A 17,735-nucleotide genomic window follows, 5' to 3' on the forward strand; every position below is an offset into this window, starting at 1 on the left:
GACCCTCTCTCTCTCTGTGAATGACCCCATTGCCCCTCTCTCTCTCTCTCTCTGTGAATGGCCCCATTGACCCTCTCTCTCTCGTGCTGTGTATATCCCCATTCCCCCCCTCTCTCTTTCTGTGAATGCCCCCATTGCTCCTCTCTCTCTCTCTCTGTGAATGGCCCCATTGCCCCTCTCTCTCTCTGTGAATGGCTCCATTGCCCCTCTCTCTCTATCTCTCTGTGAATGGCCCCACTGCCCCTATCTCTCTCTCTCTGTGAATGGCCCCACTGCCCCTCTCTCTCTCTCCCTCTCTCTGTGAATGGCCCCACTGCCCCCCTCTCTCTCTCTCGCTGTGAATGGTCCCATTGCCTCTCTCTCTCTCTCTGTGAATGGCCCGATTGCCCCTCTCTCTCTCTCTCTCTGTGAATGTCCCCATTGCCCCCCCCTCTCTCTCTCTCTCTCTCACTGTGAATGTCCCCATTGCCTCTCTCTCTCTCTCTGTGAATGTCCCCATTCCCCCCCGTTTCTCTCTCTCTCTCTGTGAATGGCCCCATTGCCTCTCTCTCTTCCTCTCTGTGAATGGCCCCATTGCCCCTTTCCCCCCCTCTCTCTCTCTCTGTGAATGGCCCCATTGCCCCCCGTCTCTCTCTCTCTCTGTGAATGGCCCCATTGCCCCTCTCTCTCTCTCTCTGTGAATGTCCCCATTGCCCCCCTCTCTCTCTCTCTGCGAGTGGCCCCATTGCCCTTCTCTCACTCTCTCACGCTGTGAAGATCCTCATTGCAACCCCCCCCCCCCTCCCTCTCTCACACTGTGAATGGCTCCATTGCCCTTCTCTCTCTCTCTCTGTGAATGGCGCCATTGCCTCTCTCTCCCTCTCTCCTGCTTTGAATGTCCCCACTGCATCTCTCTCTCTTTCTCCCTCTGTGAAAGTCCCCATTGCCCCCCTCTCTCCCTCACTGTGACTGTCCCCATTGCCCCTCTCTCTCACTCTCTCTCTCTCTGTGAATGTCCCCATTGCCCCTATCACTCTCTCTCTCTCTGTGAATGGCCCCATTGCCCGTCTCTCTCACTCTCTCTCTCTGTGAATGTCCCCATTGTCCCTCTCGCTCTCTCTCTCTCTGTGAATGTCCCCATTGCCCCTCTCTCTCTCTCTGTGAATGTCCCCATTCCCCCCTCTCTCTCTCTGTGAACGGCCCCATTGCCCCTCTCTCTCTCTCTCTCTCTGTGAATGTCCCCATTACCCCTCTCTCTCCCTCTGTGAATGTCCCATTGCCCCTTTCTCTCTCTCTCTGTGAAAGTCCCCATTGCCCACCTCTCTCCCTCACTGTGAATGTCCCCATTGCCCCCCCCCCTCTCTCTCTCTCTTAAAGTCCCCATTGCTCCCCTCTCTCCCTCACTGTGAATGTCCCCATTGCCCCTCTCGCTCTCTCTTTCTCTGTGAATGTCCCCATTGCCCCTCTCTCTCTCTCTGTGAATGTCCCCATTACCCCCCTCTCTCTCTTTCTGTGAATGTCCCCATTGCCCCTCTCTCTCTCTCTCTCTGTGAATGTCCCCATTACCCCTCTCTCTCCCTCTGTGAATGTCCCATTGCCCCTCTCTCTCTCTCTCTGTGAAAGTCCCTATTGCCCACCTCTCTCCCTCACTGTGAATGTCCCCATTGCCCCCTCCCTCTCTCTCTCTCTTAAAGTCCCCATTGATCCCCTCTCTCCCTCACTGTGAATGTCCCCATTGCTCCCCTCTCTCCCTCACTGTGAATGTCCCCATTGCCCCTCTCACTCTCTCTCTCTCTGTGAATATTCCCATTGCCCCTCTCTCCCTCTCTCTGTGAATGGCCCCATTGCCCCTCTCTCTCTCTCTCTCTGTGAATGTCCCATTGCCGCTCTCTCCCTCTCTCCCGCTTTGAATGTCCCCACTGCCTCTCTCTCTCTCTCTCTGTGAATGGCCCCATTGCCCCTCTCTCTCTCTCTCTGTGAATGGCCCCATTGCCCCTCTCTCTCTCTCGCTGTGAATGGCCCCATTGCCCCTCTCTCTCTCTCTCTCTCTGTGAATGGCCCCATTGCCCCTCTCTCTCTGTGAATGTCCCATTGCCGCTCTCTCCCTCTCTCCCGCTTTGAATGTCCCCACTGCCTCTCTCTCTCTCTCTCTCGCTGTGAATGGCCCCATTGCCCCTCTCTCTCTGTGAATGGCTCCATTGCCCCTCTCTCTCTCTGTGAATGGCCCAATTGCCCCTCTCTCTCTCTCTCTGTGAATGGCTCCATTGCCCCTCTCTCTCTCTGTGTGAATGGCCCCCTTGCCTCTCTCTCTCTCTCTGTGATTGGCCCCATTGCCCCTCTCTCTGTGAATGGCCCCATTGCCCCTCTCTCTCTCTCTCTCTGTGAATGGCTCCATTGCCCCTCTCTCTCTCTCTCTCTGTGTGAATGGCCCCCTTGCCTCTCTCTCTCTCTGTGATTGGCCCCATTGCCCCTCTCTCTCTCTCTCTCTGTGAATGGCCCCATTGCCCCTCTCTCTCTCTCTCCGTGAATGTCCCCATTGCCCCTCTCTCTCTCTCTCTGCGAGTGGCCCCATTGCCCTTCTCTCACTCTCTCACGCTGTGAAGAACCCCGTTGCCCTCCCCCTCTCTCTCTCTCTCACTGTGAATGTCCCCATTGCCTCTCTCTCTCTCCCTCTCTCTGTGAATGGCCCATTTGCCCCCCGTCTCTCTCTCTCTCTCTGTGAATGGGCCCATTACCCCTCTCTCTCTCTCGCTGTGAATGTCCCCATTGCCCCCCGTCTCTCTCTCTCTCTCTCTGTGAAAGTCCCCATTGCCCCTCTCTCTCTCTCTCTCTCTGAATGTCCCCATTGCCCCCCCCTCTCTCTCTCTGTGAATGTCCCCATTGCCCCCCCCCTCTCTCTCTCTCTCTGTGAAAGTCCCCATTGCTCCCCTCTCTCCCTCACTGTGAATGTCCCCATTGCCCCTCTCGGTCTCTCTCTCTCTGTGAATGTCCCCACTGCCTCTCTCTCTCTCTCTCTCTGTGAATGTCCCATTGCCTCTCTCTCTCTCTCTCTCTGTGAATGTCCCATTGCCTCTCTCTCCCTCTCTCCCGCTTTGAATGTCCCCACTGCCTCTCTCTCTCTCTCGCTGTGAATGGCCCCATTGCCCCTCTCTCTCTCTCTGTGAATGGCTCCATTGCCCCTCTCTCTCTCTCTCACTGTGAATGGCCCCATTGCCCCTCTCTCTCTCTCTCTGTGAATGGCCCAATTGCCCCTCTCTCTCTCTCTCTCTGTGAATGGCTCCATTGCCCCTCTCTCTCTCTCTCTCTGTGAATGGCCCAATTGCCCCTCTCTCTCTCTCTCTGTGAATGGCCCAATTGCCCCTCTCTCTCTCTGTGAATGGCCCCATTGCCCCTCTCTCTCTCTGTGAATGGCTCCATTGCCCCTCTCTCTCTCTCTCTCTCACTGTGAATGGCCCCATTGCCCCTCGCTCTCTCTCTCTGTGAATGGCCCAATTGCCCCTCTCTCTCTCTCTCTCTGTGAATGGCTCCATTGCCCCTCTCCCTCTCTCTCTCTGTGAATGGCCCAATTGCCCCTCTCTCTCTCTCTCTGTGAATGGCCCCATTGCCCCTCTCTCTCTCTGTGAATGGCCCAATTGCCCCTCTCTCTCTCTGTGAATGGCTCCATTGCCCCTCTCTCTCTCTCTCTCTCTCTCTCTGTGAATGGCTCCATTGCCCCTCTCTCTCTCGTGCTGTGTATATCCCCATTCCCCCCCTCTCTCTTTCTGTGAATGTCCCCATTGCCCCTCTCTCTCTCTCTCTGTGAATGGCCCCATTGCCCCACTCTCTCTCTCTCGCTGTGAATATCCCCATTGGCCTCTCTCTCTCTCTGTGAATGGCCCCATTGCCCCTCTCTCTCTCTCTCCCTCTGTGAATGGCCCCATTGCCCCCCTCTCTCTCTCTCTGTGAATGTCCCCCTTGCCCACTCTCTCTGCGAGTGGCCCCATTGCCCTTCTCTCACTCACTCACGCTGTGAAGATCCCCATTGCCCCCCCCCCCCTCTCTCTCTCACTGTGAATGTCCCCATTGCCTCTCTCTCTCTCCCTCTCTCTGTGAATGGCCCTATTGCCCCTTTCTCTCTCGCGCTGTGAATATCCCCATTGCCCCTTCTCTCTCTTTCTGTGAATGGCCCCATTGCCCCTCTCTCTCTCGCGCTGTGTATATCCCCATTCACCACCCCCTCTCTCTCGCTGTGAATATCCCCATTGCCCCTTCTCTCTCTTTCTGTGAATGGCCCCATTGCCCCTCTCTCTCTCTCTCTGTGAATTTCCCCATTGCCCCTCTCTCTCTCTGTGAATGGCTCCATTGCCCCTCTCTCTCTCTCTGTGTGAATGGCGCCCTTGCCTCTCTCTCTCTCTGTGATTGGCCCCATTGCCCCTCTCTCTCTCTCTCTGTGAATGGCCCCATTGCCCCTCTCTCTCTCTCTCCGTGAATGTCCCCATTGCCCCTCTCTCTCTGCGAGTGGCCCCATTGCCCTTCTCTCACTCTCTCACGCTGTGAAGATCCCCATTGCCCCCCCCCCCTCTCTCTCTCTCTCACTGTGAATGTCCCCATTGCCTCTCTCTCTCTCCCTCTCTCTGTGAATGGCCCATTTGCCCCCCGTCTCTCTCTCTCTCTCTCTCTGTTAATGGCCCCATTACCCCTCTCTCTCTCTCGCTGTGAATGTCCCCATTGCCCCCCGTCTCTCTCTCCCTCTCTCTGTGAAAGTCCCCATTGCCCACCTCTCTCCCTCACTCTGAATGGCCCCATTGCCCCTCTCTCTCTCTCTCTCTGTGAATGTCCCCATTGCCCCCCCCCTCTCTCTCTCTCTCTGTGAATGTCCCCATTGCCCCCCCCTCTCTCTCTCTCTCTGTGAAAGTCCCCATTGCTCCCCTCTCTCCCTCACTGTGAATGTCCCCATTGCCCCTCTCGGTCTCTCTCTCTCTGTGAATGTCCCCACTGCCTCTCTCTCTCTCTCTCTCTGTGAATGGCCCCATTGCCCCTCTCTCTCTGTGAATGTCCCATTGCCTCTCTCTCCCTCTCTCCCGCTTTGAATGTCCCCACTGCCTCTCTCTCTCTCTCGCTGTGAATGGCCCCATTGCCCCTCTCTCTCTCTCTCTCTGTGAATGGCTCCATTGCCCCTCTCTCTCTCTCTCTCTCACTGTGAATGGCCCCTTTGCCCCTCTCTCTCTCTCTCTGTGAATGGCCCAATTGCCCCTCTCTCTCTCTCTCTCTGTGAATGGCTCCATTGCCCCTCTCTCTCTCTCTCTCTGTGAATGGCCCAATTGCCCCTCTCTCTCTCTCTGTGAATGGCTCCATTGCCCCTCTCTCTCTCTCTCTCTGTGAATGGCCCCATTGACCCTCTCTCTCTCGCGCTGTGTATATCCCCATTCCCCCCCTCTCTCTTTCTGTGAATGTCCCCATTGCCCCCCTCTCTCTCTGTGAATGGCCCCATTGCCCCTCTCTCTCTCTCTCGCTGTGAATATCCCCATTGGTCTCTCTCTCTGTGAATGGCCCCATTGCCCCTCTCTCTCTCTCTCCCTCTGTGAATGGCCCCATTGCCCCTCTCTCTCTCTCTGTGAATGTCCCCCTTGCCCCACTCTCTCTCTGCGAGTGGCCCCATTGCCCTTCTCTCACTCACTCACGCTGTGAAGATCCCCATTGCCCCCCCCCCTCCCTCTCTCACTGTGAATGTCCCCATTGCCTCTCTCTCTCTCCCTCTCTCTGTGAATGGCCCCATTGCCCCCCGTCTCTCTCTCTCTCACTGTGAATGGCCCCATTGCCCCTTTCTCTCTCGCGCTGTGTATATCCCCATTCCGCCCCCCCTCTCTCTCGCTGTGAATATCCCCATTGCCCCTTCTCTCTCTTTCTGCGAATGGCCCCATTGCCCCTCTCTCTCTCGCGCTGTGTATATCCCCATCCCCCCCCCCCTCTCTCTCTCGCTGTGAATATCCCCATTGCCCCCTCTCTCTCTTTCTGTGAATGGCTCCATTGCCCCTCTCTCTCTCTCCTTCTCTCGGTGAATGGCCCCATTGCCCCTCTCTCTCTCTCTCTCTGTGAATGGCCCCATTGCCCCTCTCTCTCTCTCTCTGTGAATGGCCCAATTGCCCCTCTCTCTCTCTCTCTCTGTGAATGGCTCCATTGCCCCTCTCTCTCTCTCTTTCTGTGAATGGCCCCATTGCCCCTCTCTCTCTCTCTTTCTGTGAATGGCCCCATTGCCCCTCTCCCTCTGTGAATGTCCCATTGCCTCTCTCTCCCACTCTCCCGCTTTGAATGTCCCCACTGCCTCTCTCTCTCTCTCTCTCTGTGAATGGCCCCCTTCCCTCATTCTCTCTCTGTGAGTGGCCCCATTGCCCCTCTCTCTCTCTCTCTCTGTGAATGGCCCCAATGCCCCTCTCTCTCTCTCTCTCTGTGTGAATGTCCCCATTGCCCCTCCCTCTCTCTCTCTGCGAGTGGCCCCATTGCCCTTCTCTCACTCTCTCACGCTGTGAAGATTCCCATTGCCCCCCCCCCCCTCGCTCTCTCTCTCACTGTGAATGTCCCCATTGCCTCTCTCTCTCTCCCTCTCTCTGTGAATGGCACCACTGCCCCCCGTCTCTCTCTCTCTTACTGTGAATGGCCCCATTGCCCCTCTCTCTCTCGCGCTGTGTAAATCCCCATTCCACCCCCCCTCTCTCTCGCTGTGAATGTCCCCATTGCCCCTCTCTCTCTCTCGCTGTGAATGTCCCCATTGCCCCCCTCTCTCTCTCTCTCTCTGTGAATGGCCCCATTGCCCCTCTCTCTCTCTCTCTCTCTGTGAATGGCCCCATTGCCCCTCTCTCTCTCTGTGAAAGTCCCCATTGCCCACCTCTCTCCCTCACTGTGAATGGCCCCATTGCCCCTCTCTCTCTCTCTCTCTCTGTGAATGTCCCCATTGCCCCTCTCTCACTCTCTCTCTGTGAATGTCCCCATTGCCCCCCCCTCTCTCTCTCTCTCTCTTAAAGTCCCCATTGCTCCCCTCTCTCCCTCACTGTGAATGTCCCCATTGCCCCTCTCTCTCTCTCTCTGTGAATGGCCCCATTGCCCCTCTCTCTCTCTCTCTGTGAATGGCCCCATTGCCCCTCTCTCTCTCTCTCTCTGTGAATGGCCCCATTGCCCCTCTCTCTCTGTGAATGTCCCATTGCCTCTCTCTCCCTCTCTCCCGCTTTGAATGTCCCCACTGCCTCTCTCTCTCTCGCTGTGAATGTCCCCATTGCCCCTCTCTCTCTCTCGCTGTGAATGTCCCCATTGCCCCCCTCTCTCTCTCTCTCTCTGTGAATGGCCCCATTGCCCCTCTCTCTCTCTCTGTGAATGCCCCCATTGCCCCTCTCTCTCTGTGAATGTCCCATTGCCTCTCTCTCCCTCTCTCCCGCTTTGAATGTCCCCACGGCCTCTCTCTCTCTCGCTGTGAATGGCCCCATTGCCCCTCTCTCTCTCTGTGAATGGCCCAATTGCCCCTCTCTCTCTCTCTCTCTGTGAATGGCTCCATTGCCCCTCTCTCTCTCTCTCTCTCTCTCACTGTGAATGGCCCCATTGCCCCTCTCTCTCTCTCTCTCTGTGAATGGCCCAATTGCCCCTCTCTCTCTCTCTGTGAATGTCTCCATTGCCCCTCTCGCTCTCTCTCTCTCTGTGAATGGCCTCATTGCCCCTCTCTCTCTCTGTGTGAATGTCCCTATTGCCCCTCTCCCCCTCTCTGAAAGTCCCCATTGCCCCCCCTCTCTCCCTCACTGTGATCGTCCCCATTGCCCCTCTCTCTCTCTCTCTCTGTGAATGTCCCCATTGCCCCTCTCTCTCTCTCTCTGTGGAAGTCCCCATTGCCCCCCTCTCCCCCTCACTGTGAATGGCCTCATTGCCCCTCTCTCTCTCTCCCTCTGTGAATGTCCCCATTGCCCCTCTCTCTCTCTCTCTGTGAAAGTCTCCATTGCCCCCCCTCTCTCCCTCACTGTGAATGGCCTCATTGCCCCTCTCTCACTCTCTCTCTCTGTGAATGTCCCCATTACCCCTCTCTCTCACTCTCTCTCTCTCTGTGAATGTCCCCATTGCCCCTCACGCTCTCTCTCTCTCTCTCTCTGTGAATGTCCCCATTGCCCCTCTCTCGCTGTGAATGTCCCCATTGACCCCCTCTCTCTCTGTGAATGTCCCCATTGCCCCCCGTCTCTCTCTCTCTCTGTGAATGGCCCCATAGCCCCTCTCTCTCTCTGTGAATGGCCCCACTGCCCCCCTCTCTCTCTCTCTCGCTGTTAATGTCCCCACTGCTTCTCTCTCTCTCTCTCTGTGAATGGGCCTATTGTCCCTCACTCTCTCGCTCTGAATATCCCCATTGCCCCTCTCTCTCTCTCTCTCTGTGAATGGCCCCACTGCCCCCCTCTCTCTCTCTCTCGCTGTTAATGTCCCCACTGCTTCTCTCTCTCTCTCTCTGTGAATGGGCCTATTGTCCCTCACTCTCTCGCTCTGAATATCCCCATTGCCCCTCTCTCTCTCTCTCTCTGTGAAAGTCCCCATTGCCCCCCTCTCTCCCTCACTGTGAATGTTCCCATTACCCCTCTCTCTCACTCTATCTCTCTGTGAATGTCCCCATTGCCCCTCTCTCTCTGTGAAAGTCCCCATTGCCCCCCTCTCTCCCTCACTGTGAATGTCCCCATTGCCCCTCTCGCTCTCTCTCTCTTTGTGAATGTCCCCATTGCCCCTCTCTCTGTGAATGTCCCCATTGCCCCCTCTCTCTCTCTGTGAATATCCCCATTGCCACTCTCTCTGTGAATGTCCCCATTGCCCCTCTCTCTCTCTCTGTGAATGTCCCCATTGCCCCTCTCTCTCTCTGTGAATGTCCCCATTGCCCCTCTCTCTCTCTCTCTGTGAATATCCCCATTGCCCCTCTCTCTCTGTGAATGTCCCCATTGCCCTCTCTCTCTCTCTGTGAATATCCCCATTGCCCTCTCTCTCTCTCTGTGAATGTCCCCATTGCCCCACTCACTCTCTCTCTGTGAATATCCCCATTGCCCCACTCTCTCTCTCTCTCTCTCTCTGTGAATGTCCCCATTGCCCTCTCTCTCTCTCTGTGAATGTCCCCATTGCCCTCTCTCTCTCTCTCTGTGAATATCCCCATTGCCCCACTCTCTCTCTGTGAATGTCCCCATTGCCCCCCCTCTCTCTCTATGAAAGGCCTCATTGCCCCTCTCTCTCTCTCTGTGAATGGGCCTATTGTCCCTCACTCTCTCGCTCTGAATATCCCCATTGCCCCTCTCTCTCTCTCTCTCTGTGAATGGCCCCACTGCCCCCCTCTCTCTCTCTCTCGCTGTTAATGTCCCCACTGCTTCTCTCTCTCTCTGTGAATGTCCCCATTGCCCCTCTCTCTCTCTCTCTCTCTCTGTGAATGTCCCCATTGCCCTCTCTCTCTTTCTCTGTGAATATCCCCATTGCCCCTCTCTCTCTCTCTGTGAATGTCCCCATTGCCCCTCTCTCTCTCTCTGTGAATGTCCCCATTGCCCCTCTCTCTCTCTGTGAATTGCCCCATTGCCCCTCTCTCTCTCTCTCGCTGTGTGAATGGCCCCATTGCCCTTCTCTCTCTCTCTCTCTCTCTCTGTGAATGGCCCCATTGCCCCTCTCTCTCTCTCTCTCTGTGAATGGCCCTATTGCCCCTCTCTCTCTCCCTCTGTGAATGGCCCCATTGCCCCTCTCTCTCTCTCTCTCTCTCTGTGAATATCCCCATTGCTCGTCTCTCTCTCTCTCTGTGAATGGCTCCATTGGCCCTCTCTCTCTCTCTCTCTCTGTGAATGGCCCCATTACCCCTCTCTCTCTCTCTCTCTCTCTCTGTGAATGGCTCCATTGCCCCACTCTCTCTCTCTCTCTCTGTGCATGGCCCCACTGCCCCTCTGTCACAGCCATCTTCTTTTGTGCCAAATGGCACTCCAACCAGTGAAGAGTTTTCCCCTGATTGCCTTTGACTCCAGTTGTGCCCGGGCTCCTTGATGCCACACTTGGTCGAATGCTGCCTTGATGTCAAAGGCAGTTAAACTCGCCTCACCTCTGGAGTTCAGCTCTTTAATCCAAGTTTGGATGAAGGCTGTAATGAAGTTCGGGGGTGACCCTGGTGGAATCCAAACTGGGCGTCACTAAGTGGGTTATTGCTGAGCAGGTGCTGCTTGATAGCACTGTCGATGACCCCTTCCAACACTTTACTGATGATTGAGAGTAGACTGATTGGGCGGTAATTGGCCAGATCGGATTTGTCCTGCTTTTTGTGTACAGGACATACCTGGGTAATTTTCCACATTGTCGGGTAGATGCCAGTGTTGTAACTGTACTGGAACAGCTTGATTAGGGTTCCAGCAGGTTCTGGAACACAAGTCTTCAGTACTATTGCTGGAATGTTGTCAGGGTCTTTGGCTTATCTAGTGTCTTCAGCTGTTTCTTCATAACATGTGGAGTGAATTGAACTGGCTGAAGACTGGCATGTGTTATGCTGGAAACCTCCGAAATGGATCAGCCACTCGGCACGTAAAACATAGAACATAGAAAAGCTACAGCACAAACAGGCCCTTCGGCCCACAAGTTGCGCCGAACAATTTCCTTACCTTGTGGGCTCATCTATAACCCTCTATCTTACTAACCTCCATGAACCTATCCAAAAGTCTCTTAAAAGATTCAATCAAATCTGCTTCCACCACCACTACCGGCAGCCGATTCCACGCACCCACCACCCTCTGAGTGAAAAACATACCCCTAACATCTCCTCTATACCTACTCCCCAACACCCTAAACCTGTGGCCTCTCGTGACAACCATTTCAGCCCTGGGTAAAAGCCTCTGAGAATCCACGCTATCCATACCTCTCAACATCTTATACACCTCTATCAGGTCACCTCTCATCCTTGGCCTCTCCAAGGAGAATAGACCTAGCTCTTTCAACCTATCCTAGAACATAGAACATAGAACAGTACAGCACAGAACAGGCCCTTTGGCCCACGATGTTGTGCTGAGCTATCCCACTCCCTAATATCCTGGTATGCTCCATGTGCCTATCCAATAACCGCTTAAATGTTCCTCAAGTGTCTGACTCCACTATCACTGCAGGCAGTCCATTCCACACCCCAACCATTCTCTGCGTAAAGAACCTACCTCGGACATCCTTCCTACATCTCCCACCATGAACCCTACAGTTATGCCCCCTTGTAATAGCTCCATCCACCCGAGGAAATAGTCTTTGAATGTTCACTCTATCTATCCCCTTCATCATTTTATAAACCTCTATTAAGTCTCCCCTCAGCCTCCTCCGCTCCAGAGAGAACAGCCCTAGCTCCCTCAACCTTTCGTCATAAGACCTACCCTCCAAACCAGGCAGCATCCTGGTAAACCACCTTTGCGCTCTTTCCAGCGCTTCCACATCCTTCTTATAGTGAGGTGACCAGAACTGCACACAATATTCTAAATGTGGTCTCACCAAGGTCCTGTACAGTTGCAGCATAACCCCACGGCTCTTAAACTCCAACCCCCCGTTAATAAAAGCTAACACACTATAGGCCTTCTTCACAGCCCTATCCACTTGAGTGGCAACCTTCAGAGATCTGTGGATATGGACCATAAGATCTCTCTGTTCCTCCACAGTCTTCAGAACCCTACCTTTGACCCTGTAATCCACATTTAAATTTGTCCTACCAAAATGAATCACCTCACATTTATCAGGGTTAAACTCCATTTGCCATTTTTCAGCCCAGCTTTGCATCCTATCTATGTCTCTTTGCAGTCTACAACAGCCCTCCACCACACAACTATCTGGGTTGAAGTCCATCTGCCACTTCTCCGCCCAGTCTTGCATCTTATCTATGTCTCGTTGCAACTGCTGACATACCTCTACACTATCCACAACACCTCCAACCTTTGTGTCATCAGCAAACTTGCCAACCCATCCTTCCACTTCCTCATCCAGGTCATTTATAAAAATCACAAAGAGCAAGGGTCCCAGAACAGATCCCTAGGGCACCCCACTGGTGACTGACCTCCACTCTGAAAAAGACTCATCTACAACCACTCTTTGCCTTCTGTGGGCAAGCCAGTTCTGAATCCACAAAGCAACCTCCCCTTGTATCCCATGCCCCTTCACTTTCTCCATAAGCCTTGCATGGGGCACCTTATCAAACGCCTCACTGAAATCCATATAAACCACATTTACCACTCTTCCCCCATCTAAGTGTCTAGTCACATCTTCAAAAAACTCAATCAGACTCGTAAGGGCAGCACGGTAGCACAGTAGGGCGGCACGGTAGCACAGTGGTTAGCACTGCTGCTTCAAAGCTCCAGGGTCCCGGGTTCAATTCCCGGCTCGGGTCACTGTCTGTGTGGAGTTTGCACATTCTCCTCGTGTCTGCGTGGGTTTCCTCCGGGTGCTCCGGTTTCCTCCCACAGTCCAAAGATGTGCAGGTTAGGTTGATTGGCCAGGTTAAAAATTGCCCCTTAGAGTCCTGAGATGCGTAGGTTAGAGGGATTAGCGGGTAAATATGTGGGGGTAGGGCCTGGGTGGGATTGTGGTTGGTGCAGATTCGATGGGCCGAATGGCCTCCTTCTGCACTGTAGGGTTTCTATGTAATTCTATGTAAGGCATGATCTGCCTCGGACAAAGCCGTGCTGGCTACTTCTGATACTATTCCTTTCCAGATGTGCATAAATCCTGCCTCTCAGGATCTTCTCCATCAACTTACCTACCACTGAGGTTAGACTCACCGGTCTATAATTTCCTGGGCTATCTCTTCTCCCTTTCTTGAATAATGGAACCACATCTGCCAGGAATGAGCTGAAAAAGGGGCTTAGGAGAGCTAGGAGGGGACATGAGAAGTCCTTGGTGGGTCGGATCAAGGAAAACCCCAAGGCTTTTTACTCTTATGTGAGGAATAAAAGAATGACCAGGGTGAGGTTAGGGCCGGTCAAGGACAGTAGTGGGAACTTGTGTATGGAGTCAGTAGAGATAGGCGAGGTGATGAATGAATACTTTTCTTCAGTGTTCACCAAGGAGAGGGGCCATGTTTTTGAGGAAGGGAAGGTGTTACAGGCTAATAGGCTGGAGGAAATAGATGTTCGGAGGGAGGATGTCTTGGCAGTTTTGAATAAACTGAAGGTCGATAAGTCCCCTGGGCCTGATGAAATATATCCTAGGATTCTGTGGGAGGCAAGGGATGAGATTGCAGAGCCTTTGGCGTTGATCTTTGGGTCCTCGCTGTCCACGGGGATGGTGCCAGAGGACTGGAGAATGGCGAATGTTGTTCCTCTGTTTAAGAAAGGGAATAGGAATGACCCTGGTAATTATAGACCGGTTAGTCTTACTTCGGTGGTTGGTAGATTGATGGAAAGGGTCCTTAGGGATGGGATTTACGACCATTTAGAAAGATGCGGATTAATCCGAGATAGTCAGCACGGATTCGTGAAGGGCAAGTCGTGCCTCACAAATTTGATAGAATTTTTTGAGGAGGTAACTAAGTGTGTTGATGAAGGTAGGGCAGTTGATGTCATATACATGGATTTTAGTAAGGTGTTTGATAAGGTCCCCCATGGTCGGCTTATGATGAAAGTGAGGAGGTGTGGGATAGAGGGAAAGTTGGCCGATTGGATAGGTAACTGGCTGTCTGACCGAAGACAGAGGGTGGTGGTCGATGGAAAATTTTCGGATTGGAGGCAGGTTGCTAGCGGTGTGCCGCAGGGATCAGTGCTTGGTCCTCTGCTCTTTGTGATTTTTATTAATGACTTAGAGGAGGGGGCTGAAGGGTGGATCAGTAAATTTGCTGATGACACCAAGATTGGTGGAGTAGTGGATGAGGTGGAGGGCTGTTGTCGGCTGCAAAGAGACATAGATAGGATGCAAAGCTGGGCTGAAAAATGGCAAATGGAGTTTAACCCTGATAAATGTGAGGTGATTCATTTTGGTAGGACAAATTTAAATGTGGATTACAGGGTCAAAGGTAGGGTTCTGAAGACTGTGGAGGAACAGAGAGATCTTGGGGTCCATATTCACAGATCTCTAAAGGTTGCCACCCAAGTGGATAGAGCTGTGAAGAAGGCCTATAGTGTGTTAGCTTTTATTAACGGGGGGTTGGAGTTTAAGAGCCGTGGGGTTATGCTGCAACTGTACAGGACCTTGGTGAGACCACATTTGGAATATTGTGTGCAGTTCTGGTCACCTCACTATAAGAAGGATGTGGAAGCGCTGGAAAGAGTGCAGAGGAGATTTACCAGGATGCTGCCTGGTTTGGAGGGTAGGTCATATGAGGAAAGGTTGAGGGAGCTAGGGCTGTTCTCTCTGGAGTGGAGGAGGCTGAGGGGAGACTTAATAGAGGTGTATAAAATGATGAAGGGGATAGATAGAGTGAACGTTCAAAGACTATTTCCTCGGGTGGATGGAGCTATTACAAGGGGGCATAACTATAGGGTTCGTGGTGGGAGATACAGGACAGATATCAGAGGTAGGTTCTTTACGCAGAGAGTGGTTGGGGTGTGGAATGGACTGCCTGCAGTAATAGTGGAGTCAGACACTTTAGAAACATTTAAGCGGTTATTGGATAGGCACATGGAGCACACCAGGATGATAGGGAGTGGGATAGCTTGATCTTGGTTTCAGATAAAGCTCGGCACAACATCGTGGGCCGAAGGGCCTGTTCTGTGCTGTACTGTTCTATGTTCTATGTTCTATGTTCTATCCTCCAATCCTCCGGAACCTCTCCCATCTTCATTGATGACACAAAGATCATCGCCAGAGGATCAGCAATCTCTTCCCTCGCCTCCCACAGTAATCTGGGGTACATCCCATCCAGTCCCGATGATTTATCTAACTTGATGCTTTTCAACATCTCCAACACATCCTCTTTCCTAATGCCCACATGCTCAATCTTCTCAGTCCACTGCAAGTCTGCACTGCAACTACCAAGATCCTTTCCCACTGTGAAGACTGAAGTAAAGTATTCATTGAGTACCTCTGCCATTTCTACCGGTTCAATATAGACTTTCCCACCGTCACATTTGATTGGTCCTACTCCTTCACATCTTATCCTCTTGCTCTTCACATACTTGTAGAATGCCTTGGGGTTTTCCTTTATCCTGTCTGCCAAGGCCTTCTCATGACCCCTCCTGGCTCTTCCAATTTCCCTCTTCAGTTCCTTCCTACTCGTCGTATACTCTTCTAGATTTCTAACATTACCGAGCTCCCTGAACCTTTTGTAGGCTTTTCTTTTCTTCTCTTCCTGACTAAATCCGTTACAGCTTTCGTGCACCACGGTTCCTGTAACCTACCATAACTCCCCTGTCGCACCGGAACATTCCCGTGCAGAGCTCCAGACACATTTTCCTTGAACATTTGCCACATTTCTTCCGTACATTTCCCTGAGAAAACCTCCTTCCAATTTATGCCTCTAATTTCCTGCCCTTACTCCAGATAAACACTTTCCTAGCTCAGCTGATCCTATCTCTCTCCAATGCTAGTGTAAAGGAGATAGGGTTATGATCACTATCCCCAAAAACTTCTGGCTGAAGATTGCCTGCGAATGTTTCAGCCTTATCTTTTGCACTAATGTGCTGTGCTCCTTCATCATTGAGGATGTGGATATTTGTGGAGTCTCCTCCTCTAGTGAGTTGTTTAGTTGTCCACCATCATTCACAGCTGGATGTGGCAGGACTGCAGAGCTTAGATCTGATCCATTGGTTGTGCAATCACTTGGCCTGTCTATTACTTGCTGCTTATGCTTTTTATCATGCATGTTGCCGCATGTCGTAGCCTACATGCAAAATCTGCAGGAATGAATCTACAAGTGAGGCTGGAGTGAATCAGATGAAGTCCTTTTCATCAGTGTGACACCGAGTTCACAAGCTAGGAATAAAGAGACTGCGATAAATCCTGCTTCAATCCCCGACTCCCAGCCTATCACTAAACATTCAGCCATTATTTCCATGCACAAGTCTTGAAGAAAGAATCAGCATTAATATCAAAATCTGGCTGCCCTGAAAATGTGTCGGAAATTCTGTTGTTGAACATGAAAGGACTATTATAGTTGCTTTGGATTTTTAAGTCCCTGTGTTAAGTTGTTTTTGGCAAATCCCGCATAATATGTCTTACCTTTACATGTGGGAATACTGCTACTCCAGCTTCCCGATTTCTGGCATTCGATTTGATAGGCTTCCACCTCATCACCAGCCTGAAAATCAGCCAATATTGTGTCAGGGGCAGTCTGTCAATGCTTGGTGTGATAATTTATACCATAAACAGGAGGGTTTCAGATCTGAAAAGAAAGACTTGCATCCAAATTGCATTTTTCAGAATCACCGGGCATCGCAAATCATTTTACAGCAAATTTAGTACAAAAGTTGAGATGAGTATTCACTGGTGCGCAGTAGGAATGTGCAGCCAAACTGCACACAGAAAGGTCCCACAAACAAGGATGTGATCATCAGCAGATAATCATAAGAACATAAGAAATAGGAGCAGGAGTAGGCCATTTAGCCCCTCGAGCCTGCCCCGCCATTCAATAAGATCATGGCTGATCTGATAGTGGGCTCAGTTCCACTTACCCACCCGCTCCCCATAACCCTTAATTCCCTTAATGGTTAAAAATCTATCTATCTGTGACTTAAACACATTTAACGAGGTAGCCTCCACTGCTTCATTGGACAGAGAATTCCAAAGATTCCTCTGGGAGAAGAAGTTCCTCCTCAACTCTGTTCTAAATTAACTCCCCCGTATTTTGAGGCTATGCCCATAGAAACTTAGAAACATAGAAAAACTACAGCACAATACAGGCACTTCAGCCCACAAAGTTGTGCCGAACATGTCCCTACCTTAGCGATTACTAGGCTTACCTATAACCCTCTATCTTACTAAGTTCCATGTACTTATCTAAAAGACCCTATCGAATCTGCCTCCACCACCGTTGCTGGCAGCCCATTCCACGCACCCACCACCCTCTGAGTGAAAAACCTACCCCTGACATCTCCTCTGTACCTACTCCCCAGCACCCTAAACCTGTATCCTCTTGTGGCAACCATTTCAGCCCTGGGAAAAAGCCTCTGAGAGGTCAACCTGTTGGGAGTTTTTTACAGACCTCCGAAAAGTTCCAGAGATGTAGAGGAAAAGCTTGCAAAGATGATTATGGATAGGAGCGAAAGTAACAGGGCAGTTGTACTGGGGGACTTTAACTTTACAAATATTGACTGGAAAAGCTATAGTTCGAGTACTTTAGAGGGGTCGGTTTTTGTCCAATGTGTGCAGATCGTGCCTTACGAGCCCGGTGGAGTTCTTTGAAAATGTGACTAAACACATTGACGAAGGGAAAGCGGTAGATGTGGTTTATATGGATTTTAGCAAGGCGTTCGATAAGGTCCCCCATGCAAGGCTTCTAGCAAAAGTGAGAGGGCATGGGATCCAAGGGGCTGCTGCCCTGTGGATCCAGAACTGGCTTGCCCAAAGGATGTGGAGATGCCGGCGTTGGACTGGGGTAAACACAGTAAGAAGTTTAACAACACCAGGTTAAAGTCCAACAGGTTTATTTGGTAGCAAAAGCCACACAAGCTTTCGGAGCTCTAAGCCCCTTCTTCAGGTGAGTGGGAATTCTGTTCACAAACAGAGCTTATAAAGACACAGACTCAATTTACATGAATAATGGTTGGAACCATTCCAACCAGAGTTGGAAGTGGAATAATTGGTTCCAACCATTATTCATGTAAATTGAGTTTGTGCCTTTATAAGCTCTGTTTTTG

At 51.8% G+C, this 17,735-nt stretch overlaps 1 protein-coding gene across 3 annotated transcripts in view; it reads right to left on the reverse strand.

Annotated features, from left to right (window-relative positions):
- The window catches only part of masp1 (MBL associated serine protease 1), a 250,250-nt gene that overhangs the window by 58,699 nt on the left and 173,816 nt on the right, over positions 1-17,735 (reverse strand). For 2 of the 3 annotated variants that reach the window (XM_078204208.1, XM_078204214.1), the window contains exon 8: positions 16,099-16,177. In XM_078204208.1, the coding sequence (XP_078060334.1) occupies positions 16,099-16,177 (79 nt within the window). Of the gene's footprint in view, positions 1-15,725; positions 15,853-16,098; positions 16,178-17,735 lie in introns of those variants that run through there. The other variant, XM_078204221.1, reaches the window with a different exon arrangement.

The sequence above is a fragment of the Mustelus asterias genome, chromosome 3 (genome assembly GCF_964213995.1).
Source record: "Mustelus asterias chromosome 3, sMusAst1.hap1.1, whole genome shotgun sequence".
NCBI lineage: Eukaryota > Metazoa > Chordata > Chondrichthyes > Carcharhiniformes > Triakidae > Mustelus > Mustelus asterias.